This window comes from Anopheles arabiensis, chromosome 3, assembly GCF_016920715.1.
Source record: "Anopheles arabiensis isolate DONGOLA chromosome 3, AaraD3, whole genome shotgun sequence".
In the NCBI taxonomy this organism is placed as follows: domain Eukaryota; kingdom Metazoa; phylum Arthropoda; class Insecta; order Diptera; family Culicidae; genus Anopheles; species Anopheles arabiensis.
In genome coordinates, this window is record NC_053518.1 from 5,064,523 (window position 1) to 5,087,039 (window position 22,517).

General features: G+C 42.4%; 10 protein-coding genes across 10 annotated transcripts in view; all 10 read left to right on the forward strand.

Moving 5' to 3' along the window:
• Positions 1–22,517, forward strand: part of LOC120904324 — an 87,540-nt gene that overhangs the window by 51,234 nt on the left and 13,789 nt on the right. The window contains exons 6-7 of the mRNA XM_040314238.1: positions 17,658–17,769; positions 17,881–17,978. Of these exons, the coding sequence (XP_040170172.1) occupies positions 17,658–17,769; positions 17,881–17,978 (210 nt within the window). The remainder of the gene's footprint in view (positions 1–17,657; positions 17,770–17,880; positions 17,979–22,517) is intronic.
• On the forward strand, positions 1,046–2,276 carry LOC120904329 (zinc carboxypeptidase A 1-like). The gene is made up of 2 exons (XM_040314244.1): positions 1,046–1,215; positions 1,284–2,276. Exons 1-2 carry the CDS (start codon positions 1,103–1,105, stop codon positions 2,188–2,190), a joined length of 1,020 nt encoding a protein of 339 aa, XP_040170178.1. The 5' UTR covers positions 1,046–1,102; the 3' UTR covers positions 2,191–2,276.
• Positions 2,885–4,152, forward strand: LOC120904331 (carboxypeptidase B-like). The gene is made up of 2 exons (XM_040314246.1): positions 2,885–3,080; positions 3,142–4,152. The coding sequence occupies exons 1-2, from the start codon at positions 2,974–2,976 to the stop codon at positions 4,049–4,051; spliced, it is 1,017 nt and encodes a 338-aa protein (XP_040170180.1). The 5' UTR covers positions 2,885–2,973; the 3' UTR covers positions 4,052–4,152.
• On the forward strand, positions 4,948–6,222 carry LOC120904330 (carboxypeptidase B-like). The gene is made up of 2 exons (XM_040314245.1): positions 4,948–5,145; positions 5,211–6,222. Exons 1-2 carry the CDS (start codon positions 5,039–5,041, stop codon positions 6,121–6,123), a joined length of 1,020 nt encoding a protein of 339 aa, XP_040170179.1. The 5' UTR covers positions 4,948–5,038; the 3' UTR covers positions 6,124–6,222.
• LOC120904328 (carboxypeptidase B-like) lies at positions 7,232–8,461 on the forward strand. The gene is made up of 2 exons (XM_040314243.1): positions 7,232–7,394; positions 7,456–8,461. The coding sequence occupies exons 1-2, from the start codon at positions 7,285–7,287 to the stop codon at positions 8,366–8,368; spliced, it is 1,023 nt and encodes a 340-aa protein (XP_040170177.1). The 5' UTR covers positions 7,232–7,284; the 3' UTR covers positions 8,369–8,461.
• Positions 9,251–10,387, forward strand: LOC120904334 (zinc carboxypeptidase-like). The gene is made up of 2 exons (XM_040314250.1): positions 9,251–9,409; positions 9,471–10,387. The coding sequence occupies exons 1-2, from the start codon at positions 9,303–9,305 to the stop codon at positions 10,360–10,362; spliced, it is 999 nt and encodes a 332-aa protein (XP_040170184.1). The 5' UTR covers positions 9,251–9,302; the 3' UTR covers positions 10,363–10,387.
• On the forward strand, positions 10,809–12,432 carry LOC120904332 (zinc carboxypeptidase-like). Its single transcript, XM_040314247.1, has 2 exons — positions 10,809–10,990; positions 11,052–12,432. The coding sequence occupies exons 1-2, from the start codon at positions 10,884–10,886 to the stop codon at positions 11,947–11,949; spliced, it is 1,005 nt and encodes a 334-aa protein (XP_040170181.1). The 5' UTR covers positions 10,809–10,883; the 3' UTR covers positions 11,950–12,432.
• LOC120904327 (carboxypeptidase B-like) lies at positions 12,548–13,924 on the forward strand. Its single transcript, XM_040314242.1, has 2 exons — positions 12,548–12,704; positions 12,774–13,924. The coding sequence occupies exons 1-2, from the start codon at positions 12,589–12,591 to the stop codon at positions 13,690–13,692; spliced, it is 1,035 nt and encodes a 344-aa protein (XP_040170176.1). The 5' UTR covers positions 12,548–12,588; the 3' UTR covers positions 13,693–13,924.
• LOC120904333 (zinc carboxypeptidase A 1-like) lies at positions 14,622–15,934 on the forward strand. The gene is made up of 2 exons (XM_040314249.1): positions 14,622–14,720; positions 14,780–15,934. The coding sequence occupies exons 1-2, from the start codon at positions 14,644–14,646 to the stop codon at positions 15,699–15,701; spliced, it is 999 nt and encodes a 332-aa protein (XP_040170183.1). The 5' UTR covers positions 14,622–14,643; the 3' UTR covers positions 15,702–15,934.
• Positions 16,328–17,534, forward strand: LOC120904335 (zinc carboxypeptidase-like). The gene is made up of 2 exons (XM_040314251.1): positions 16,328–16,439; positions 16,499–17,534. The coding sequence occupies exons 1-2, from the start codon at positions 16,363–16,365 to the stop codon at positions 17,400–17,402; spliced, it is 981 nt and encodes a 326-aa protein (XP_040170185.1). The 5' UTR covers positions 16,328–16,362; the 3' UTR covers positions 17,403–17,534.

Below are 22,517 nucleotides of genomic sequence, written 5' to 3' on the forward strand. Positions count from 1 at the left end.
GCTGTTTGTTGAACCGGGTTGAATTCGCGTCAGGGTTGTCCCCCTCCTTCACTCCCAACAATCGATTTCTTCACACCGTCAGCTGACCCCAAACAAACGTCGTGTCATAAGCTTACGACTTAACACCGAAAATTATGAACCATTTGCCGAAAACGAAGCAATCAGAAACCGCTCGTTTTGGAGCTTCGATTGCATAGCGTTTCAATACTTTACACCTCGCACATTCGATGGCCGTGTGGGCGTATCGCAGCGGTGGTGATCACAGGAACTCAGCGCGCACATACGCTTCGAAGGAGACACACAACCGGAACACCGTCCGCCTAATTAGCATGCGTTCGATGTGTCGGGTGTGTTGTTTGCTGAGTTTGCCAATTTGTGTGTCTTTTCTTCGTTGCAATCGACCAATGCACATGCTACGATCTCTTCTTAAGTGTAATTAGCAGAACAGGACTGTGGTCCAATTAGATGCGGCAACTTATGAACCGACCAGGAGGGTCTGTCAATGTCTTGCTCACATGATGCGACCGGTGACTCGGTGCTGTGAAATCTATTGATCGAAAAGGAATGTGGAACGATTATTTCTTCCCAAGCCGGTTGTCCCTGTGATTGACTGGATGAGATCAAACGTGTAAATGGGCACCATACTGGGCGGAAGGCGCCTTCTGCATGCTGGAATTTTGCAGGCTGGACCGTTCGAGTGGCTTCCCAAGGGTTCCACCAATATCACGCTACATTCCCACGGATTCACACGGTTAATTGTGCCTTCTGATTGATCCTCGCATTGCACATGACATTTTCCACCCTTTGGCTATTCGAGTGCATGTCAATAAACGGAAACCTCTTACCAAACATCTGCTTATTGTTTTTTTATGGATCTCTTACGATCGTTATGAAAGCTAATTTCATGGAGCTTAGGCTTAATTAACTTTGAAGAGAAACCAATTATTTCTTTGTTTTACAAACAATTACAAAACCTTCTACAATTCGTTACGCTCACATAGCACTTAACCTCATATAAAACGAGGATAGAAAAGGCTGAACGGTAGTTACCGTGTGGTACAATCGTAACTTCAGTTATACTTTGATAGTGATACGATCCAAGATGTTTGGCTTAGGAGTGTTGATGCTAGCGCTAGCTACTGTGCACTGTATTCCAAACTTTACGTTCGATAGTGACGCTGCTGCGGGCAACCTAGAACTGGACTTTACTTATGAGTAAGTCAGCCGGGCAATATACTAGAGATTTGATTATGGATTAACGAACAACTTCTCCGCGGTTTCAGTGAAAATGCCATTGACGATTACTACCCGCTTGATGGATTCTTGTCATTTGACAGAGCCAATGAATGGCTAACCATTTTAATTAACAAATATCCTAGCAATATCACGACCAAGCCGCTCGACAGATCGCACGAAGGACGAAGCATCAGAGCCGTCTACATCAATAGGCAGCAAGAGAAGAAAATCATCGTAGTAGCGAACTTGCATGCACGTGAGTGGGCCGCTACGTCCTCGGCCATCTACATCATCCATGAGCTGATTTATCATGCCAACAAGTACCCAGAAGCGTTCCAGTTTCAATGGATCGTTGTGCCGATAGCGAATCCGGACGGCTACGAGTATACCACGACCACAGACCGCCTCTGGCGCAAAAACCGCAATAGTCCTCTCGGCATTGATCTCAACCGCAACTTTGGCTACAAGTGGGAGGTAGAGGTAAACCCCGACGATAAAAATCCCGAAGGAGACACGTACCGCGGACCGTCGGCGTTTTCCGAACAGGAGAGTAAAGCAATAGGGAATCTTCTGAAGGAACATGCACAGACAACGATGCTGTACGTCGATCTCCACACATTCGGTGAGACTATCCTGTATCCGTGGAGCTTTACGGACGAGGCGGCACCGAATGCGGCCTGGAGCAGATCCGTTGCCGAGGAAGGGGCGCGTGGTATCCTTTTGCGGTCGGGTAAAACCTATCAGGTTGGTGCCCCTGCCGAGCGCTCGTTCAAAGAATCTGGATCCAGTATAGACTACTGCTTTAGTCTTAACATTAAAGCATGTATTGCGGTCGAGCTGACAGCGGGATCGTACGAACTTCAGAACAGCACCATCCCGCTGGCCGGCCAGGAAGCGCTAGCTGCAGTGCTCGCGATGGCTGTTTATGCAAACGCTGGGAATTCGCCGCTCTAAATCAAGCTCTTTCTAATATCGCTCGTGCTTAGTTTGTTATTTATAACTTATTATAATAAATATTATAAACATATTGCATAAACGTATGATCTAAACAATCAAATTATCTTTTTATAAAGCACACCAAATATGACATTTCATTTTCATGAAGTCGTACTTAATTCAAATAAAAAATGAATATGAAATGTAAATTTTAGTAGCTTTAAAATTATGCTTTTTTTAAATCGTTTCGTGAAGGCGATAAAATTAGATACTGTTAGAAAAAACTAGAAAACATCACACATGTTTAGTACATCTGAGATCAACCTTCTTCTTTTTATTATCTGGCATAACAATTGACTATGGTTTAAGCATGGGCTTGGATATCCGAGGCAATCATTCGAAAACCCGTGTAGTACGTTTCGACACGTATGTATATCTTGTACACTAAACGCAGATGGCTCTTTAGATGAATATCATGAATATTATCAAGGGCAATGGATTTGTAACAACTGTATATCAACTACTGATCCATTTTTTAAGGTAAGCTACATTGCATTGTATTGTTTTGAATATAATTTTAAAAACAATTTTAAAAACAATCAAACATTTCTAAATAAGCGTATAATTCAGTCCTCCGTATCAATTGCATTATACTTTATTCCTTAATTGAAATGAAACTGAGATCCAGTATATAAAGTTTCGATACAAAACATCCCACAAACCAGTTCAAGTGTCTACCCTTACCTACAGAATTCTAACCTAACCTAATTTTTGTAAGCATTCAAAGAACTCAAACACAACATGTTAGTGATAGGAGTATTGCTGTCGTTCCTAACGCTGACTACTGTAAACTGTCGGTCAAACTTCGCCTACAATCAGAGTGTTCCTTACACTAACTTGCAATCTGAGTGAGTATCAAACACTTATTTGTATTCGCAATAATACAACAAGGACCTTTCCCACTTACAGCCTTGACAATTTTGATGTCTTGGATGTTTTCATGTCGTATGATCAAACCAATCAATGGTTAGCAGCTCTGGAGGCGAAATATCCAGACAAGTGTAAGGTACAACCGATTGCTCGATCGTACGAAGGGCGTGACATCATGGCCGTCTATGTCAACACACAACAAAGCAAGAAAATTTTCGTAGTTGCTAACTTGAATGCCCGCGAGTGGGCTGCCATGACATCGGCCATCTACATCATCAACGAGCTTGTTCGTAATTCCAATGGCTACCCAGACGCGGCCAACTATCAATGGATCGTTATTCCGATAGCGAATCCAGACGGTTACGACTATACAAAAAGCACAGATCGCTTCTGGCGCAAGAACCGTGCCCCGCAGACGGTAGTTGATATCGGAACTGACCTAAACCGTAACTTTGATTACATGTGGGACGTCCTGATCAATAAGAAAGATGATTTTTTGCAATCAGAAACCTACCGCGGTCCATCTGCGTTTTCGGAAATAGAAAGTAAGGCCATTGGCCAGTTTCTTCAGCAAAATGCGAATTCAATCGTACTGTACGTTGATCTACAAGCTTACGGAGAGTATTTAATGACTCCCTGGGGTTATACGAAAGATCCTGCACCAAGTGCAGTGTTTCTTACATCCATAGCACACGCCGGCTCTCAAGCTATAACAGATCCTACGAGCGTACTAGGCGAGGATCCACATTATTTGGTGGGTTCAGCAGCAGAGATAATGAAAGAGGCGCCTGGATCTAGTATCGACTACTGTCTATCCGTTGGAGTAAAGGCTTGTATTGCCATGAAGTTGTCTAGTAGAGAATACGAAATAAATACATCGGCTATCCCTCTATTCGGCAAACAAGCGCTCACTGCAGTGCAAGCAATGGCAGTCAAAGCGGACGGATGAAAAAAGCTACAACTGAACATGAGTGAATTTCTCAGATATGACCTCCTGCTTATACTATCATTTCAATGACTAATAAAAGATACATTACAAAACGTAAATTACACAGCGACTTTACATATTCCGGGTTATTCTACATCGATATCATAACTGTAATAAAATTCCAATTCATATAATACACCAGTTGTTGGAATGTTTTAATTTGATATCGGAGTTTGGACATCGAACTATCAGTGGAAGTTACCGTTACCATTAATATAATGTAACGCAAAGGGAATATGTTCCGTAGGAAATTCTTTCCAAACTTTGTCTTTGTCACTGCGGACATCCTTACAAAATTCTGTTGATTTTGCCTGTTGATCTTCTTAATATTTTCAATCGGCACTCAAAACCTTTTTTTATTTTTTTTTTTATTTTTTTAGAGCATTAATAAAAAGCTTCAATCAAATGGCTTTAGTTTAACCCAAGCGAACAAAAATCATCAGTTTTTTACAATTTTAATTCCCAAAACATGAATGTGTTTCGATTCGATCGAATCCACAATTTGGGATTTCTTACATTAACCCACTGTATAAACGGAGACAATTTACCCGCCCTTTTAACTTATCGCTATTGATTCAGTTTCCGTGAAAGCTATCAGATTCTTCATAGACGCTACTAGAGGTTCAGCCCTTCTTGATTTCCTAATTGATGTTATCATTATCGTGTTTAATAGTCGTATGAATTGTTTTGCTACTTTCATAAGTTTCTCTAAATGTGATAATCGAGTTTTTACCCTAATATTTTCAAATTAAAATTTGGTATCCGTAACATAATTTCATACGATACTTAGCTTCTTATCTTAAAGAAATTGCAATTTCTTGAACTATGCGCAATGACGCTGAGGTCCAATATATAAAGCTTCGACACAAAATTCGAACAAAGCAGTTGAAGACTCTACCTAACCTATAGAAACGGTTTCATCAAGCATTCGAAGAAGTCAAACACAACATGTTAGTCATAGGAGTATTGCTGGCGTTCCTAACGCTGGCTACTGTTAACTGTCGGCCAAACTTCGCCTACAATCAGAGTGTTCCTTACACTAACTTGCAATCTGAGTGAGTATCAAATACGGGTTTTTAATGTGGATTAGTACAACAAGGACCTTATTTCCCACTTACAGCCTCGACAATTTTAATCCTCTAGATTTCTTCATGTCATATGAAGAAACCAATCAATGGTTGGCAGCATTAGAAACTAAATATCCAGACAAGTGCAAAGTACAATCAATTGGTAATTCGTACTGGGGACTTGATATCAACGCTATCTATATCAACACACAACAAAGCAAGAAAATTTTCGTAGTCGCTAACCTGAATGCCCGTGAGTGGGCTGCCATGACATCGGCCATCTACATCATCCACGAGCTTGTTCGTAATTCCAACGGCTACCCAGACGCGGCCAACTATCAATGGATCGTTATTCCGATAGCGAATCCAGACGGTTATGACTATACAACAACCACAAATCGCTTCTGGCGCAAGAACCGTGCACCACAAACGGTAATTGATTTCGGAACTGACTTAAACCGTAACTTTGATTATATGTGGGACCTGGTGATAACCGACCAAGACGATGACCTGCAATCAGAAACCTACCGCGGTCCAACCGCGTTTTCGGAATCGGAAAGTAAGGCGATTGGCCAGTTTCTTCAGCAAAATGCGAATTCAATCGTGCTCTACGTTGATCTACAAGCGTTTGGAGAGTATTTAATGACTCCTTGGGGTTATACGAGAAATCCTGCACCAAATGCTGACTTCCTTACGTCTGTAGCACAGGCCGGATCCAAAGCTATAACAGATCCTACAAGAGTACCTCGCGATGCACCCTTTTATTTGGTGGGATCAGCAGCAGAGATAATGAAAGAGGCGTCTGGATCTAGCATCGACTACTGTCTTTCCGTTGGAGTAAAGGCTTGTATCGCCATGAAGTTGACAAGTCAAGGATACGAAATATACACCTCAGCTATCCCTCTATACGGCCAACAAGCCCTCGCTGCAGTGCAAGCAATGGCAGTTAAAGCGGACGGGGGATAAAAGCTCCAACAGAACATGTCTAATAGTTTTGAAATATGACCTCCTGCAAATGTTTATCCTATCAATAACAAATAAAAGATGCATTACAAAAAACTAAAACAGACGCGTATATTCCAGATCTAAGATTATTCTAGACAGCATGCTCTTGAGGAATTTTAAAAGTCCTCATATAAAAGACCTCTTGAAGCACATGGTGAAATATTTTAAATTGATACTGAAATTTCCACAGTTCACTATCAATGGAAGTTTCCTATCATAACATGAAATACAATGCAACGAACAGCAGAATTGTGTATTGCTTTCTATTACAGAAGTCGGTGCGCAACAGCCCAACCAAAAATATAGTAGGTAATTTCATTTACTCATCAATTTGTATCGACACTCATATACAAGGTGCTTCTATGATATAATGTGTGCAAATAGATCTTCTTCTTCTTCTTTGTCACAACAACTGCAATCGGTCAAGGTCTGACTGTACCACTAATGGGCAAGACTTTTAGTGATTTATTGATTATCCACAGAAGGATAGTCCGTCCTATTTATAAGGGGCGTGATCCTTTCAGGGCTTGAACCTATGACGGGCATGTTGTTTAGTCATACGAGTTGACGACTGTACCATGAGACCGGCCTTAATAGATAAACGGCGTCCAAATGCACAGGAACAATCTTTCATATTAATACTATTAAAAGAGTTTTAATTTATTCCCGACTTAACGTTCATAAATGCCCTTCGTCAAATGATACATTTCTGGTCTGGTTTAAAAATCATTTCACATTCTCTTGATTGTAACAATTGCTAGTAGAATTTCACGCTATTACGAATAGTTTTGGTTCTTTCATTAATTATTCCAAATAAGCTAATTGATTCAATATCATTAATGTTATCAAACCTATTTGTTCCTGTTTTCAATGGAAATATACAATTCGCTTGGTATTTCCCTTTCTGTTACGAAATTACTATTTAATGTCCGTAACATGATATCATTAACTAATTATCATGTGCATTTGATATCCAATACATTCCATTTCTTTTGTTTACTGAAATGAAACTGAAAACCAATATATAAAGTTTCGATAAAAAAACATCCCATAGAGCAGTTCAAGTGTCTACCTTACCTACAGAATCATTTTCACTAAGCATTCAAAGAACTCAAACACAACATGACTAACATGTTAGGAGTATTGCTGGCGTTCCTAACGCTGGCTACTGTTAACTGTCGGCCAAACTTCGCCTACAATCAGAGTGTTCCTTACACTAACTTGCAATCTGAGTAAGTATCAAACGCTTATTTGTATTCGCAATAATACAACAAGGACCTTTCCTGCTTACAGCCTTGACAGCTTTAATGTTTTGGATGTTTTCATGTCGTATGATCAAACCAATCAATGGTTGGCAGCATTAGCGGCTGAATATCCAGACAAGTGCAAGGTACAACCGATTGGCGATTCTTTCTATGGTCTCGACATCAACGCGATCCATATCAACACACAACAAAGCAAGAAAATTTTCGTAGTCGCTAACCTAAATGCGCGCGAGTGGGCTGCCATGACATCGGCCATCTACATCATCCACGAGCTTGTTCGTAATTCCAACAGATACCCAGACGCGGCCAAGTATCAATGGGTCGTTGTTCCCATTACAAATCCGGATGGCTACGAGTATACAAGAACCACAGATCGCTTCTGGCGCAAAAACCGTTACCCTCAAACGGAAACTGAATTCGGAACTGACCTAAACCGTAACTTTGATTACATGTGGGACTTGTTGCTGAACGAAGAAGATGATGATAGGCTAGGAGAAACTTACCGCGGTCCAGTACCGTTGTCGGAATTCGAAGCTAGGGCAATTGCAAAATTTCTTCAGCAAAATGCGAATTCAATCGTACTGTACGTTGATCTACAAGCTTACGGAGAGTATTTAATGATTCCCTGGGGTTATACGAAAGATCCTGCACCAAATGCTGACTTCCTTACGACTGTAGCACAAGCAGGCTCCAAAGCTATAACAGATCCTACGAGAGTACCTCGCGATGCACCCTTTTATTTAGTGGGATCAGCAGCAGAGTTAATGAAACCGGCGCCGGGATCTAGTATCGACTACTGTCTATCCGTTGGAGTAAAGGCTTGTATTGCCATGAAGTTGACAAATCGGTCATACGAAATATATACCTGGGGTATCCCTATATTCGGCCAACAAGCCCTCGCTGCTGTGCAAGCAATGGCAGACAAAGCGGACGAAGGATAAACGCTATGACCGGAGATGTTTAGTTTTGGGATACGAAGCACTGCAAAGATTCAAGCTATCTAAAATTAATAAAAGACGCATTTAAAATCAAAATTGTCACGGTCAATCTTTGCATCAATAGTTTTCTGTGCAACTTTAGTACATTCACGATTATCAGGTGATGCAACAATAACATCGCTTGATGTAATGTGAAGATTTGGAGTGGAATGTCGCTATTTAACTATCCGTCGATCCGTATGCTGTCTTAAGGTTAAATATTCTATGCTAGGAGTATTTTTAAAAATTTAAAAAACACTTCCATCCTACTCTATTAATCCATGTTTAAAGCCAAACTAAATTAAATTCATTATACTGTCATATCATGATTTGTATTAATAAGAACTGCATTCGTTTTAATTCATGTCAGTATCAATTTTCAAAACATCAGTCGAACAGTGTTAAAATACTGTTTGAGATTTGATGATATGTGCCTTCTTAAAATATTAAATTCCATTATTCTGGTTCGATTCCACAATTTGGGATCCCTCACATCAACACACTGTATGCACAGAGACAATTTAAACGCCTTCCCAACTTATCATTACTGAACCAGTACATGTGGAAGCTATCTGGTTATTCATAGACGCTACTAGAAGTTCATTCCTTTCCACTTTCCAAATTCATGTTATCATTATCGTGTTTCGCACTCGTATGAATTGTTTTGCTATTTTCATAAATTGACATCTCAAACGAAATTATAATTTGATTATATAACGTTATTTCATAAAGTAATTAATTTCTTTTGTTAAAGAAAATTGCAATTTCTTCCATTTTTCAAAATGCCACTGAGATCCAATATATAAGCTTCGATACAAGATTTCAAGCACAACAGTTCAAGTGTCTACCTAAAATATAGACACGTTTTCATCAAGCATTCAAAGAACTCGAACACAACATGTTAGTCATAGGAGTATCGCTGGGATTCCTAACGCTGGCTACTGTAAACTATCGACCAAACTTCGCCTACAATCAGAGTGTGCCTTACACTAACCTACAATCTGAGTTAGTATCAAATACGGTTTTTAATGTGTATTAATACAACAAGATCCTTTCTCACTCACAGTCCTGACGAGTTTAAGCCCTTGGATATTTTCATGTCTTATAATGAAACCATTCAATGGATGGCAGCTCTGGAGGCGAAATATCCAGACAAGTGCAAGGTTGAACCGATTGGTCGATCGTACGAAGGGCGTGATATCAACGCTATGGTCATCAACAAACAGCCAAGCAAAAAAGTGTTTGTAGTAGCCAACATGCATGCCCGCGAGTGGGCTGCCATGACTTCCGCTATCTACATCATCCACGAGCTTATTCTTAATTCCAACAACTACCCAGAAGCGTCCACGTTTCAGTGGATCGTTGTTCCGTTACCGAATCCAGACGGTTACATGTACACCAGGTTGGATCGCCTTTGGCGCAAGAACCGTGCCCCGCAGCAAGATAACGCCACTGGTGTCGACCTGAACCGGAACTTTGCTTACAAGTGGGAGTTGAACCTAAACGAAGAGGATGATGATCCCCACAAAGAAACCTATCGCGGTCCATCCGCATTTTCTGAGTTAGAAAGTACGACTATAAGTGATTATCTGAACCAAAATTCCAATTCTATCGTACTATACGTTGATCTGCAAACTTTCGGAGAGTATATATTAATTCCGTGGAGTTATACAAAAGATTCTGCCCCAAATACAGATTTCATCATGTCCGTAGCACATGCCGGGGCAAAAGCCATAATATCTCAATCGTATGAGTACTATGTGATTGGCACACTATCGGATCTTGCACACCCCGTGTCGGGATCTAGCATGGACTACTGTTATTTCGTTGGAGTTAAGGCGTGTATTGTTATCTTGCTGACCAACGAAGGATATGAAATTGCGCCAAGTACTATCATCCCTTATGGGCAGATAGCACTCGCTTCAGTGCAAGCAATGGCAGTTAAGGCGGGTGAATAATAAAAACTCCAATGTAATATATGAATAGCTCATCGAAATTATCTGTAGCAAATATGAATGACCTTTGAATGACCTTAAACCCATGAATGGCCTTTAAATAATTGCTTCAAAAACTGCTGTAATATTAACAATTTGATTTAAGCTCAGCTTGCGAAAGATTTTGGAATTTTATCCAATTATTGAATTATCGAAGACATAAAAATGCCATTTCAACTTATCATTCTGATTTCATTCAATTCCTGTGTAAACTATACTGGACCTACAAAAGCTACCGTAAAAGTAACACGTAACAGTAATTATTGTTGAGTCTCTACACAAAATTAAAATTTGATACCCGTAACATAATTTTATAAACTATTAATTTTGTTCTATCAATGTTAAGTGAATTCCACTTGTTTTCTTGAATGAAAATAAACTATGATCTAATATATAAAACTGCGACATGAAACTCCCCACAGCGCAGTTGAAGTGTCTAGCTAACCTAGAGAATCGTTTTCATCAAGCATTCGAAGAACTGAAATATGTTGCTGACAAGAATATTTCTGATGTCCTTAACGCTGGCTGCAGTAAACTGTCGGCCAAATTTCCCCTACAATCAGAGTGTTCCTTACACTAACTTGCAATCCGAGTGAGTGCCAAAGATTTTCTTTGATCTACGTTTATACAACAAGGACCTTTCCCATTTACAGCCCAGACAATTTTAACCCCCTGGATTTCTTCATGTCATATGATGAAACCAATCAATGGTTGGCAGCTCTAGAGGCGAAATATCCAGACAAGTGCAAGGTTGAACCGATTGGTCGATCGTACGAAGGGCGTGACATCAACGCCATCTACATCAACAAGCAACAAAACAAGAAGGTTTTTGTAGTAGCCAACATGCATGCCCGTGAATGGGCTGCCATGACATCGGCCATCTACATCATTCGCGAACTCCTCCGTAATTCCAACAGCTACCCAGAAGCGTCTAAGTATCAGTGGATCGTTGTGCCCATGGCGAATCCAGACGGTTACGAGTATACCAAAGCTGGTGATCGTTTCTGGCGCAAGAATCGTGCCCCACAGCAAGACAACGCCCTCGGGGTTGACCTAAACCGTAACTTTGGTTACAAGTGGGAGTTGTACCTGAATGAAGAAGAAGACATTCCGAAGGAAGAAACGTACCGCGGTCCATCCGCATTTTCTGAGCCAGAAAGTCGCGCAATAGGTGATTTTCTGCAGCAATATGCTAAGTCCATCGTACTGTTCGTAGATCTACATACATACGGAGAGTACATCTTAATTCCCTTGGGTTATACGACAGAGCCTGCACCAAACGCTGATTTTCTCATGTCCGTAGCACAGGCCGGATCCGCGGCCGTATTATCTCAAACGAATCAATTTTATCTAGTTGGTACTCCACCGCAGCTATTGTACGCGGTGTCCGGATCAAGCTTAGATTACTGTTATTCTGTTGGCGTCAAAGCGTGTATTGCTATCGAACTGACGGGTGATGGGTTTGAAATTGAGCCAAGTAATATCAATCCACACGGCCAAGAAGCACTCGCCGCAGTGCAAGCAATGGCAGTCAAAGCGGATGAAGGATAAAAGCCCCAATTTGACATGTATGGTTTATTCGGTATGAATTTCTGAGTTTTTTCAATTTAAAATTTTCATAAATGATTATATAAATGATAATTTAAAAACCCAACGATTTTTTCCCTATTAGTTTTAATATTTCATGAAATGCAAGTTAAATTGCATGGAACATAAGAACAATTGTTGTGTATTATTAACTTGTTTACATTACTGACTGATATTGCCTTTCCTGTCTCGTAGTACAGCTGTCAAATCGTAACAACATGCCTCGAATGGACCGAATGATCCGATGATCCGAGAATGATCCAAATGCAAATAAGTATCCGGAAACGATATATGGTACAACGATACAGAAACTGACGTATGTTCAACTGAACTATTATTACAAAAACAAACATAAATAGCTGACAGAATAGCTACATTTTTCTCATAACAGCTAGGCTACGTTGTTTGAGATGAATAATAATGTATATCACGCTTAAGGGATGTTTACTTATCGCGTTCAATTTGTCGCGCGTTAATTACTTGTTTCATTCATAATTTGTTCCACATAATATGCGTGTAATTACTGCTCAACTGATTTTATGGTATAAAACCTGCTGGGGTGTACAGTTTCGTGATACAGTGCTTCAATTCTACCCATGTAATATGGTTCAAAAACTTCTATTGCTAAGCAGCCAGTCCGTTGCACTAATGTTGCTTTTACTTGTTACCATAATCAGTATACCGGGATTTCAAGCTATACCAGGCGATCTTCCGCGTGAGTAAGTACTCTTCACGTTGTTCATGATGTACTCAGCACGATGCTCACAACTATTGGTATCACATCACAGGTGCTACAATAGGACTTTTGCAGATGAATTCAACGTGTTCGATTTCTTTTTATCGTATGAAGATACTCAACTATGGTTAGACGCACTAGCAACGGAAAATCCTGAAAAGTGTCAACTACAAAAGCTCGAAGAAACGTACGAAGGTCGTAATGTAAGCGCCATCGTTATCAACTATAATCTCCCGAAAAAGATCATCGTGATAGGGAATCTTCAGGCCCGCGAGTGGGTTGGCATGTCTTCCGCTGTCTACATAATTCACGAGCTGATACTCAACGCTGGTAACTATCCGGATGCGAACAAATTTCAATGGATCATAGTCCCGATGCCAAATCCGGACGGGTACGAGTTCAGCCGAGTGCATGATAGAAAGTGGAACAAGAATCGTTCACCTCAGAGCAATGCAAACTTTGGCGTGAATCTGGATGGTAATTTTAACAACCAGTGGAATGTCAACGGCAATCCATCACGCGCCGATCCTGCGGGAAGGGTATACCGTGGTCCGGCCCCGTTTTCCGAACCGGAAACAAGAGCTCTTCGGGATCTTATGCACAACCATATCGACGCTGTTCTGCTCGTCGATTTGCAGGGGTTCGGCCAGCTTATTCTCATGCCGTGGTCGTGGACGGAGGAGCCGGCACCGAACGCGGATCGAACGAGAGCCATTGCAATCGCTGGTAGCGCTGCAATCTTCGAACAGACACAACAATTTTTTGATGTTGGAATAGCATCCGATTATTTCCCATTTGCCTACGGTGTGTGTCATGATTATTGCAATGCAATCGGAGTAAAAACATGTCTCACGTTGAGGCAGACCATGCAGGAATACGAAATATCGACGGATCAAATCATATTGTTTGGCCAGGAAGCATTCGCTGCCATTCATGCAATGGCTGAAAAGTCCGATTTAAGTAATATCTAAAGCCAGGCCAGGCGAAATTTCCGTTGTTGCACGGTCAAAGAAAGTTTTCTGCGTAAAAGTACGTCCTATTCTGATGAAAATATTTAACAATAAATAAAGTATACACCTGTAACTAGAACGACGTAACCACAATGCTAAAATACCATAATTAAATACAACGCCAATAACATTGCACTGCAGAAAAGGCTGATACGATCTACAAACAAATAAAAAATAAATAAAGAATAACGCATATGTATAAATTACTGTCATTACTTGAGCTGTGCCTGTAGTTCGAAATATATCTGACACAATTAAACATTGCCGCTATTATTACTATAAATTTTTATCTTCACTATTTCTACATAAATACTTTTTTTTTTGATTTCGTGGTACAATCGTCAACTAGCACGACTTTACAACTTTCTCGTCATGGGTTCAAGCCCCGAATGAACCGTGTCCCCTTACGTAGGACTGACTATCCTGCAATGGGTAATCAATAAGTCATTGAAAGCCAAGCCAGAAAAGAAAAGAGCTTTTTTTGCTTTACAGAGACTTTGAGCCGATTGTCATCAAAGGCAGACCTTGACCGACAACGGTTGCTGTGCCAAATAAGAAGAAGAAGAAGCAACAAAAACTTGCTATAGCATAAACATGAATATAGCAATAAACAGAAACGTTTTATGTTAAGTCCATTTCAACAACTGTACGAATTAAAGCTCGCTTGTATTTAAATTAAGAATTTACTCATTTTGACTAATGACAATTAACTAATTTTACTAAAACAAATATTTTAAAAATACAACAGTAACACAAAATAACCTTGTTAAACACTATGACATCGAACAAGGAATTTCATTTCAAGCCTCATTAGCCGTTTGCCAAAATAAACATCACTAATAATGGCTAAAAAGCGAATTATTTTCAGCTTTAAAAGGCTACCTTCTGTCGTTAAGAGTGTTACAATCAACTATGACTTCCAGCATAGCGCTCAACATGTTTTCCTACACGATATTGTTGTTACTCACTACAATACCAACTTCATTCAGGTGATGAGCTTGTGCTTTAGTAGAAACACCGCCAAAATAAACTCACCCATCAATTTCAGTGCAATCGTCGATCCTACTGAAGCCATTCATCGCTTCCTGACATACGAAGAGACTAACGAGTTCTTGCACACATTAGCATTGCTATTCTCGGGCAAGGTGAGCGTTAAAAAAATCGGAGAAACAGCGTTAGGTCGTGACATCAATGTGATCAACATCAACTACAACGCGAAAAAGAAGGTCATCTTGGTAGCGAACCTGCATGCCCGCGAGTGGGCCGCTATGTCCTCGGCGCTTTACATCATATCAGAACTGGTCTACAATGGCGACCAGTATCCAGAGCTATCCCAGTTCCGCTGGATGATCATCCCGATGGCCAATCCGGACGGCTACGAGTATACCAGGATATACGATCGCTACTGGAGCAAGAACAGATCCCCACAGCCTAACTCAAGAACCTTTGGTGTTGATTTGAACGGTAACTTTGGATACAAATGGGATGAGAATAAATACCGAGTGGATCCTAGCAGTCGGACGTACAACGGGCCAAGCGCGTTCTCGGAACGAGAAAGCAGTGCAATCGGCCAGCTTCTTAACCAGCATGCCGATAATACGATACTTTACGTAGACATGCACACTTTCGGGAATCACATTTTTTACCCTTGGGGCTACACAACCGATCAGGTGCCAGATTCAGGAAAATCTAGAGCAGTTGCTATTGTCGGAGCAGATATCATACGGGAGAAGTATCGCGAATATTATACTGTCGGAACGCCCGCTCATCTCTTCCAACGAACGTATGGATCAAGTCTGGACTACTGCCACTCCGTGGGCATCAATGTGTGCCTGTGGTTTGAGCTGACAAACGTTGGGTTTCAGATTAAGGAGAGTGATATTGAGCGTTTTGGGCAGGAAGCATGGGCAGCTACTACAGCAATGGCAGTGAGAGCTAACCAGATTGTTGATATCTTCTATCCCGAATAATAACGAACGTGATATTTGAACATGAAATTACCATCAAATCATCAATAAGCCCAAACATACAGATAGCCTCGATGAACTGAAATCAGTTTCAAAATAAAACTGGTAATTAATCTATCTTGCAACACGAAAATTGCTCTCCAAAACGGCATTTGTTATTGCGTTTTAAAACGGCAGAATCGTATCACCTGTATTGATTTTCTAACAAAATAAAGAATACATTTCATGACAAATAACGTTCCGATCATTCCGAACAGTTAATATTAAGTCCCATGAAATAGATGTTTTTATCGATGTCAAGTGTACAATAGAAATGAATGTCTCTTCATCTTAATAAAATGAAAAATGGTGATGAAGTGAAGTTTTGTACTTTTATTTTCTGCCTTCATTTAGGCCTTTTTCATAAATTTTAATTAATTTTTCTCCACATGATGTAGCTTTAAGTATTGTTTACAGTGTTATCGGTATGAGCAATGACCATTTTTAAGCAAATAATAATACATACGCTTCGTTAGGCACGTAATTGACTCAAAAAAGCAATATGTGTCTTGTTAAATATTAATTCATGCTTAGAAAATGGAAACATTCAAGCCCATTTAATGCCATTATTAGTTCCTGTTGTAAGCTATATAAGCATCATTGAACGAAGTTATACACAACAACGATGGCATCAAACATAGTGCTCAAAATGTGCTCCATTTCAATATTCCTGCTACTTGGTGCAATCCACTCTTCAATCAGGTAATATACGCGAATTTCCCTGAACACATTGTCAAACTACACACAATTACCATTCTCAGTGTCATTGACGATCCAACCGACGCTCTGCACCGCTTCCTATCTTACGATGAAACCAACGAGTTTATGTTTACCTTACTTCAACTATTTCCGAAACAAGTGAGCGTTGAAAAACTGGGCGAAACGTGGCTAGGTCGAGACATCAACATGATGACCATCAACTACAACGCGAGAGACACGATCGTGTTGGTGGCGAACCTGCATGCCCGCGAGTGGGCCGCTATGACTACCGCGCTTTTCATCATATTTGAGCTGGTCTATAATGGCCATCATCATCCAGAACTATCCCAGTTCCGCTGGATGATCGTTCCAATTGCCAATCCGGATGGCTACGAGTTTACCAGGGAAAGAGACCGGTACTGGAGCAAGAACAGGTCACCACAGCCTGATTCACAAACCTTTGGTGTTGATTTGAATGGCAACTTTGCGTACAAATGGGAAGAGAATGACAGGCCAGTAGAACCGAAAGATCGAACCTACAACGGACCAGAGGCCGGATCGGAACCGGAAACTAGAGCAATTAGCAAGCTTTTAGAGTCCATTGGCCCCGATATCCTCTTGTTCGTCGATATGCATACGTTTGGCAATCATATTTTCCATCCTTGGAGCTATACCACGGAACCTGCCGAAAATGTTGAACTAACGAAAGCTGTGGCACATGCCGGTGCAGATGCCATCCGATTTAAGTATGAGGAATACTACACCGTTGGAACACCATCACAACTATACCGACGGGTGTACGGAACGCCGATCGATTACTGCCAGTCTTTACGGATACGTGTCTGTCTGTGGCTTGAGATGACAAACAGTGGGTTCCAGTTTGAGGCGAGTAGAATTATGCGCTACGGTGAGGAAGGTTGGACTGCAATCAAAGCAATGGCATTGAAGGCAGCTGGAGTTTTGTAATTTCACCCTTAGTGGATGAAGTACATTGGCAACATTGGCTGTTGTCTTCTGTTGGTCTGTTGGCAACATTGTGTTTGATTGATGACTTGGAAATAAAATATAAACAATAAAGTAATGATTACAATAATTAAATAGTTACGTATCTCATTATCAGTGCAGCAATCAATACATTTTAGGAAGCATTCTTTCTTTAAGTAAAACTTGGAATATAAAATATGTTAATGCCCGAATTATATTTTCTTGTTTTTCTTACAGTGATGAGAAACAGATCGATTTTGCTGAACAGTTGGAATCGGTTGCGTACGTGCTCTGCGGAGATGGGACGGTGACATACGACAAATTCTGCCAAATATGGCATGCCAAAGGGGTAAGCAAGCAGACAAACGATCTTTTAAATCCGACTGCCTATTAAACAACACAGGCACAAACGAATTACTTTTTACTATCCTCACACGCCATTCTTGATCCGTCGTCACAGATTCTTGATAAGCTCTACCGACTAATCGACGTTGATTGCACCAACCTCATATCGACCAATCAAATAATGGAGTTCATCTCGAACCTCACCAACTCACGGTAAGTAACGGTCACATCGCATTACACACTCGCAGCATTCCATCAGTCTTTCGGTTCAATAATTAAATCGCACGGACACACCATGCAGGGCCTGTTAAAGAGGGCCGGCTGGCGCGTTGAAAACCATAAACATGGACACCGGCGGTTGAAGCCGGGTGCCTAAAGGATAATTAAATCCATCACAACCATTCCGACACCTTCGCGCATATGAAAGGACGGATCTGTTTCAATAACGACACCGTGATTAGTTTTTCCCAAATGTGGTGGTGGCTTACACGCCACGTTCAACAGCTGATGGGTTGGAAAAACTGCTACAGCTGCCTGTCTGTGTGTCTCGTACCATCAACGTCAGAACCGTTTCGTCGCGTTACGAGGCGCGTTCGGTGTTTTGCTTGATGTTGTTTTGCTCACTTTCTTTACATGTCGCCACATATGGGCATTGGAATCGGGGAAACGGTAGATCTTAATCGTACCCGGAGATCTTTTGAGTTCCTTTTTTCATCTGACTTCAGAAAAGGTTGCATGAACTACTGCTACAATAAAAACGAAAGCCCAACTCATGACTGCTCTATCCATCAGGGAACTTTTGTACCATAAACGCCCCCCTCACCATTTACACACCACACCTTCTCTGCAGTTCGTCATGGTCTAAGGCGTGTTTGGCACCTGCCAGTGTATGAGCCGCAAGATAGCAAGTTCATCATTTAAACCTTGCCGAACCATCCTTACTACATCTTCCCTGCCCTTAATCAGTACCGCAGCAATCCGGTTTGCAACCGAAACGTCAACGTTCGCTGTCTTCGCCGGCCGGTGTGATCCACCGCAATCAGACAGGTAGCAGCAGTCCACTTCTTCGATCGTGTTTGATCGTTTGCGATAAGATCACCTGATCGATACCGGGGTTCGTCGTCCCCCTTCGGCGGTGCATCTCTGTAGATCTCTGTTGGTTTGATGGACAGCAAAATTACGGTAGCACCGACCGTGGTGGGGCCGTCGTGCCCGATTGACGGATGAGATCGAGTAGAGCGCTTGTGCGAGATAGCATCATGAAGATAGCTTGTAGTGAAGAGGGTGTCCATTACGCGGCAAAATCCAGATCGGCAGCCAAATGCGGTAGCGATGTTACACTGCATAAATTAAGTCACTTGTAGTGGTCCCGGTGCATCAACAGGGCAGCTACGGGACAGCCATGCGGATCTACTCGGAACACGATCACCTGCACCGGCGTCAAGACAGAATAGCTCTTCACACAGTAAAGTACCGTTACGAACAATGTAAGCAAGAACCAATTAAAGTGACAGTAACGTGCCACTGGCACACTCGTACCTAACACCGGCCCGACTTTGATTGACTATCGGGAGCGTAGGGGCACGATTTTTTTATCCAACGGAAAAGTGAAGCGGAGATTCAACTATGGATACGGTAGATGTGTTCAATCAACTGCGCCATTTTAGGACGTACCATCGAGAGTGCTCGCTCCAAGCTCCTGAGTAAGATGCAAGAATCTGTACATTGAACCTCTGTGTATGGTTAATGATCGACTAGTATTCCACCGTACCTCAAGAGATCCACGCTCCTAGAGATCTTTTTCCCAGTCCGGACATTGACAAGCCCATTCGATGCCTTTATGCTTGAAAGCATGCATGGTTTCTTTTGTTGTACGATGGGGATACGAATTTCCACAATTCATTCTTCGTCGTAGACTCCTCTTGAGAGCCATTGAAACGATACGCAGTGCGAGCCCATTCTATTGCTTTCGACGCCTTCGTTTCACCCATTCAAAGCCCGCATGTATGCGCCTGCACACGGCCCTGGCAGGACTGTCTGGCTAGCCGGAGCCACGCGTACCCACGTTGCTTGAGGAAAGCAAGCGCATGCACGAGACACTAGCGCAAATGGATGCATTTTACCGATTGACAAATCGTAAATCATGCACCCGCGATTCGTGCTCACTGTGCTGGAGGACTTGGCACGTACCCGCACCATAGCCCAGAGCCCCAGTGTATGATTACGCACTGCCTGCAAAACCAGCCCACTGCTGCTGCCAAAGGTTCATAAATTATGTCGCTAAAAGTAATAAAATAAATGGAATGAAAACCAGATGAGCCCAGGGCGCTGCGTCCTAGGGTACGGCGCGTTCAGCCTAATCAGCAACTGATCGGTTGCTGGCTGCGTGCGCAGTTTCACCGGTGGCTTCCTGCTTCTCCTAGGGTCCATCACCCTCCAGGGGTGAGTTTCCCGGCAGCAAGAATTTCACAAACACACACACTCAAACCGAATTCTCTTCCGTGTGCAGAGGATTTGAAGCTATTGATAAATAGCTCGCGAGTGCATGATTTATCGATCGCCGAGCTTGCGTGAATGTTAACAAGTATATTAGAAAAAATAAAGACTCGTCGATCGAGGAGAGGGACAAGCAGAAGCATGCAGCAAGGGGGACATAATTTACGAGCCGTGAAAAACGGCCAGTTGAAATGGTTGCAGACAGATGAACAACGCACGGTGGCAAAAGGCAATGAGCAGGAATTAGACGCACCCGCCAGCACATTGGGAACCAAATCCAAACGGAAAGAGATGCACATCCAGAAGCATGCCGCCGCATTGGCAAAGCAAATGATTCATCAACTTACACACCACGGTCGGCCCAGATCCGAACCTCCCGTATAATAAGTTCCGATCGTGAAAAATAGCCCTTCTTTGGCAAGAAGAAAAAAGCAGTTGCGCACACACAGCCACTCGAAATGCAATGCTTTGCAATGTGGTTCCTTCTCCGATCCGAATGCACTCGAGAGGGCGAGAGCGCGCGCGCGAGTCTCTTCGTGCTGCATTCACATAAAAATGTTTATTGCTGTTTGCGCTCCAGCATTGCGCGCGCCGTGGGAAACGACACGGTTTCACGATGATGCGTGTTTATGGTAAATAATTAATATGTATTGACTTTATTCTACCGGATGGAGCTACCGCTTTTTCACTTGGGACCTAGTGAACTCCCCCCCATATTGCTTCACAGCGTGGTGTGGAGTTTAAAATGTAACGTTTGCGGTACGATTTCACTTTGACTGTCATAGCAGCTCTAGAAACGGTTGCAAAGTACGGCGCGTGTGGTGAAGCAAAAGCTTTGATTTGATCATATTTGATCAGTCGGCAAGTTCGGAACACTTTCTGCATACCCCTTCTTGAGCCTAGACCATGTTTCAAGTGTCGATCGTTGGTCACTCCACAACAAAGTTCAGTTTTGTTTGCAAAACTCCAAATTTAAACGATCCGCTCCAGACCATCGCAAAAGAACTCGTGACCAACTTTGACAAACTGCAAAACACTCCATCATCATGAGCTCTTCCCCGCCAAAATGCCTTCCTCGAATTGTCGGCAGTGTTTGTTTTGCTTCTCCGTTAGTCGGGCGTGATGGCACACTTGCCGCTGAGGTAGATCGTTTCCTTCTCAGTTGTTTTTTTTACGACACGACAATAGATAAACGGAATGCAGAGTCACGAACGTCTGGCACAAACGACTGATCCTCACAATGAGAGAATAAACATTGAAAAATACCACTTTCGCGGCTGGTCGCGTGGATGCGAGATACGAGATCAGTTCGGGGTAGATTAGATTTCTGCGACGATTTTCTTCACCCCGCAAAGGGAGTCGGCCGGTTTGGGCACGACGAACCACACCGCCACCATCGCAGCGCCTGGTGTCAATTCGGCGTGCCCGCGGGTGATCGACGGCTGTATCGCGTGACCTGCGCCCCTCGTGAGGAATCCGTTTACGATAAATCGGTCAATCATGACGGCACCACGCCACCAGATGAGCGCAGCAGTAGCAGCAGCCAGGCGGAGTGATTTATTTCCCTCAAGCTGCGTGCATCCTTGTTTGATCGTGCCAGGGGTTTTCCCTCCGTCTGCTGATGGATGAGATGCGAAAAGCGGACCGCGCGAATGAATCGTTCATGTGCTCAGCCTTCCAGTGCATGCGGCTAATCAAGATTTATGGCGGTGTCTGAGGATGGCCGTACGATATATGGAGACCTGGCACGTGATAGATGTCCGGTGCGATCAATCCAAAAGGCAGGTTGAAAGCGCTGGACGCTCGGCTATGGGAGATGGGTTTGCGATTTGTCACCAGGTGACGTGGTAAACGATCGGCCACGACTACTTCAGAGGTGCATTATCGCTCCAGAAGGGAAACGCTTTCGCTTATCGATTGCATGTGCAGGAGGGTCCATGTGTTTGCAAAGTGGTTCAATTACACTTTCAGCAGTCATGTGTCTTCTCAGGTGACTTAATAGCATTCCGTTCGATACAATTTATGAAGCAAATTTAAACATCATGTTAACACAAAGATGGACCTGCAGACATCCGCCACATTTACACTCGTCTTTCGGAGCGGCATTACTCACTCGCCGACTTCCAACCAACCTGGGGGCAGTAACACTCTCTCCTCATGACAGCGTCATCGTCATCGAGTCATCGGCCAACATGACGGGTTTGCTCGATTTGCTCGGCTTGTGTGTAGGTTCCCATTTTGGCTGCCACATGCCCC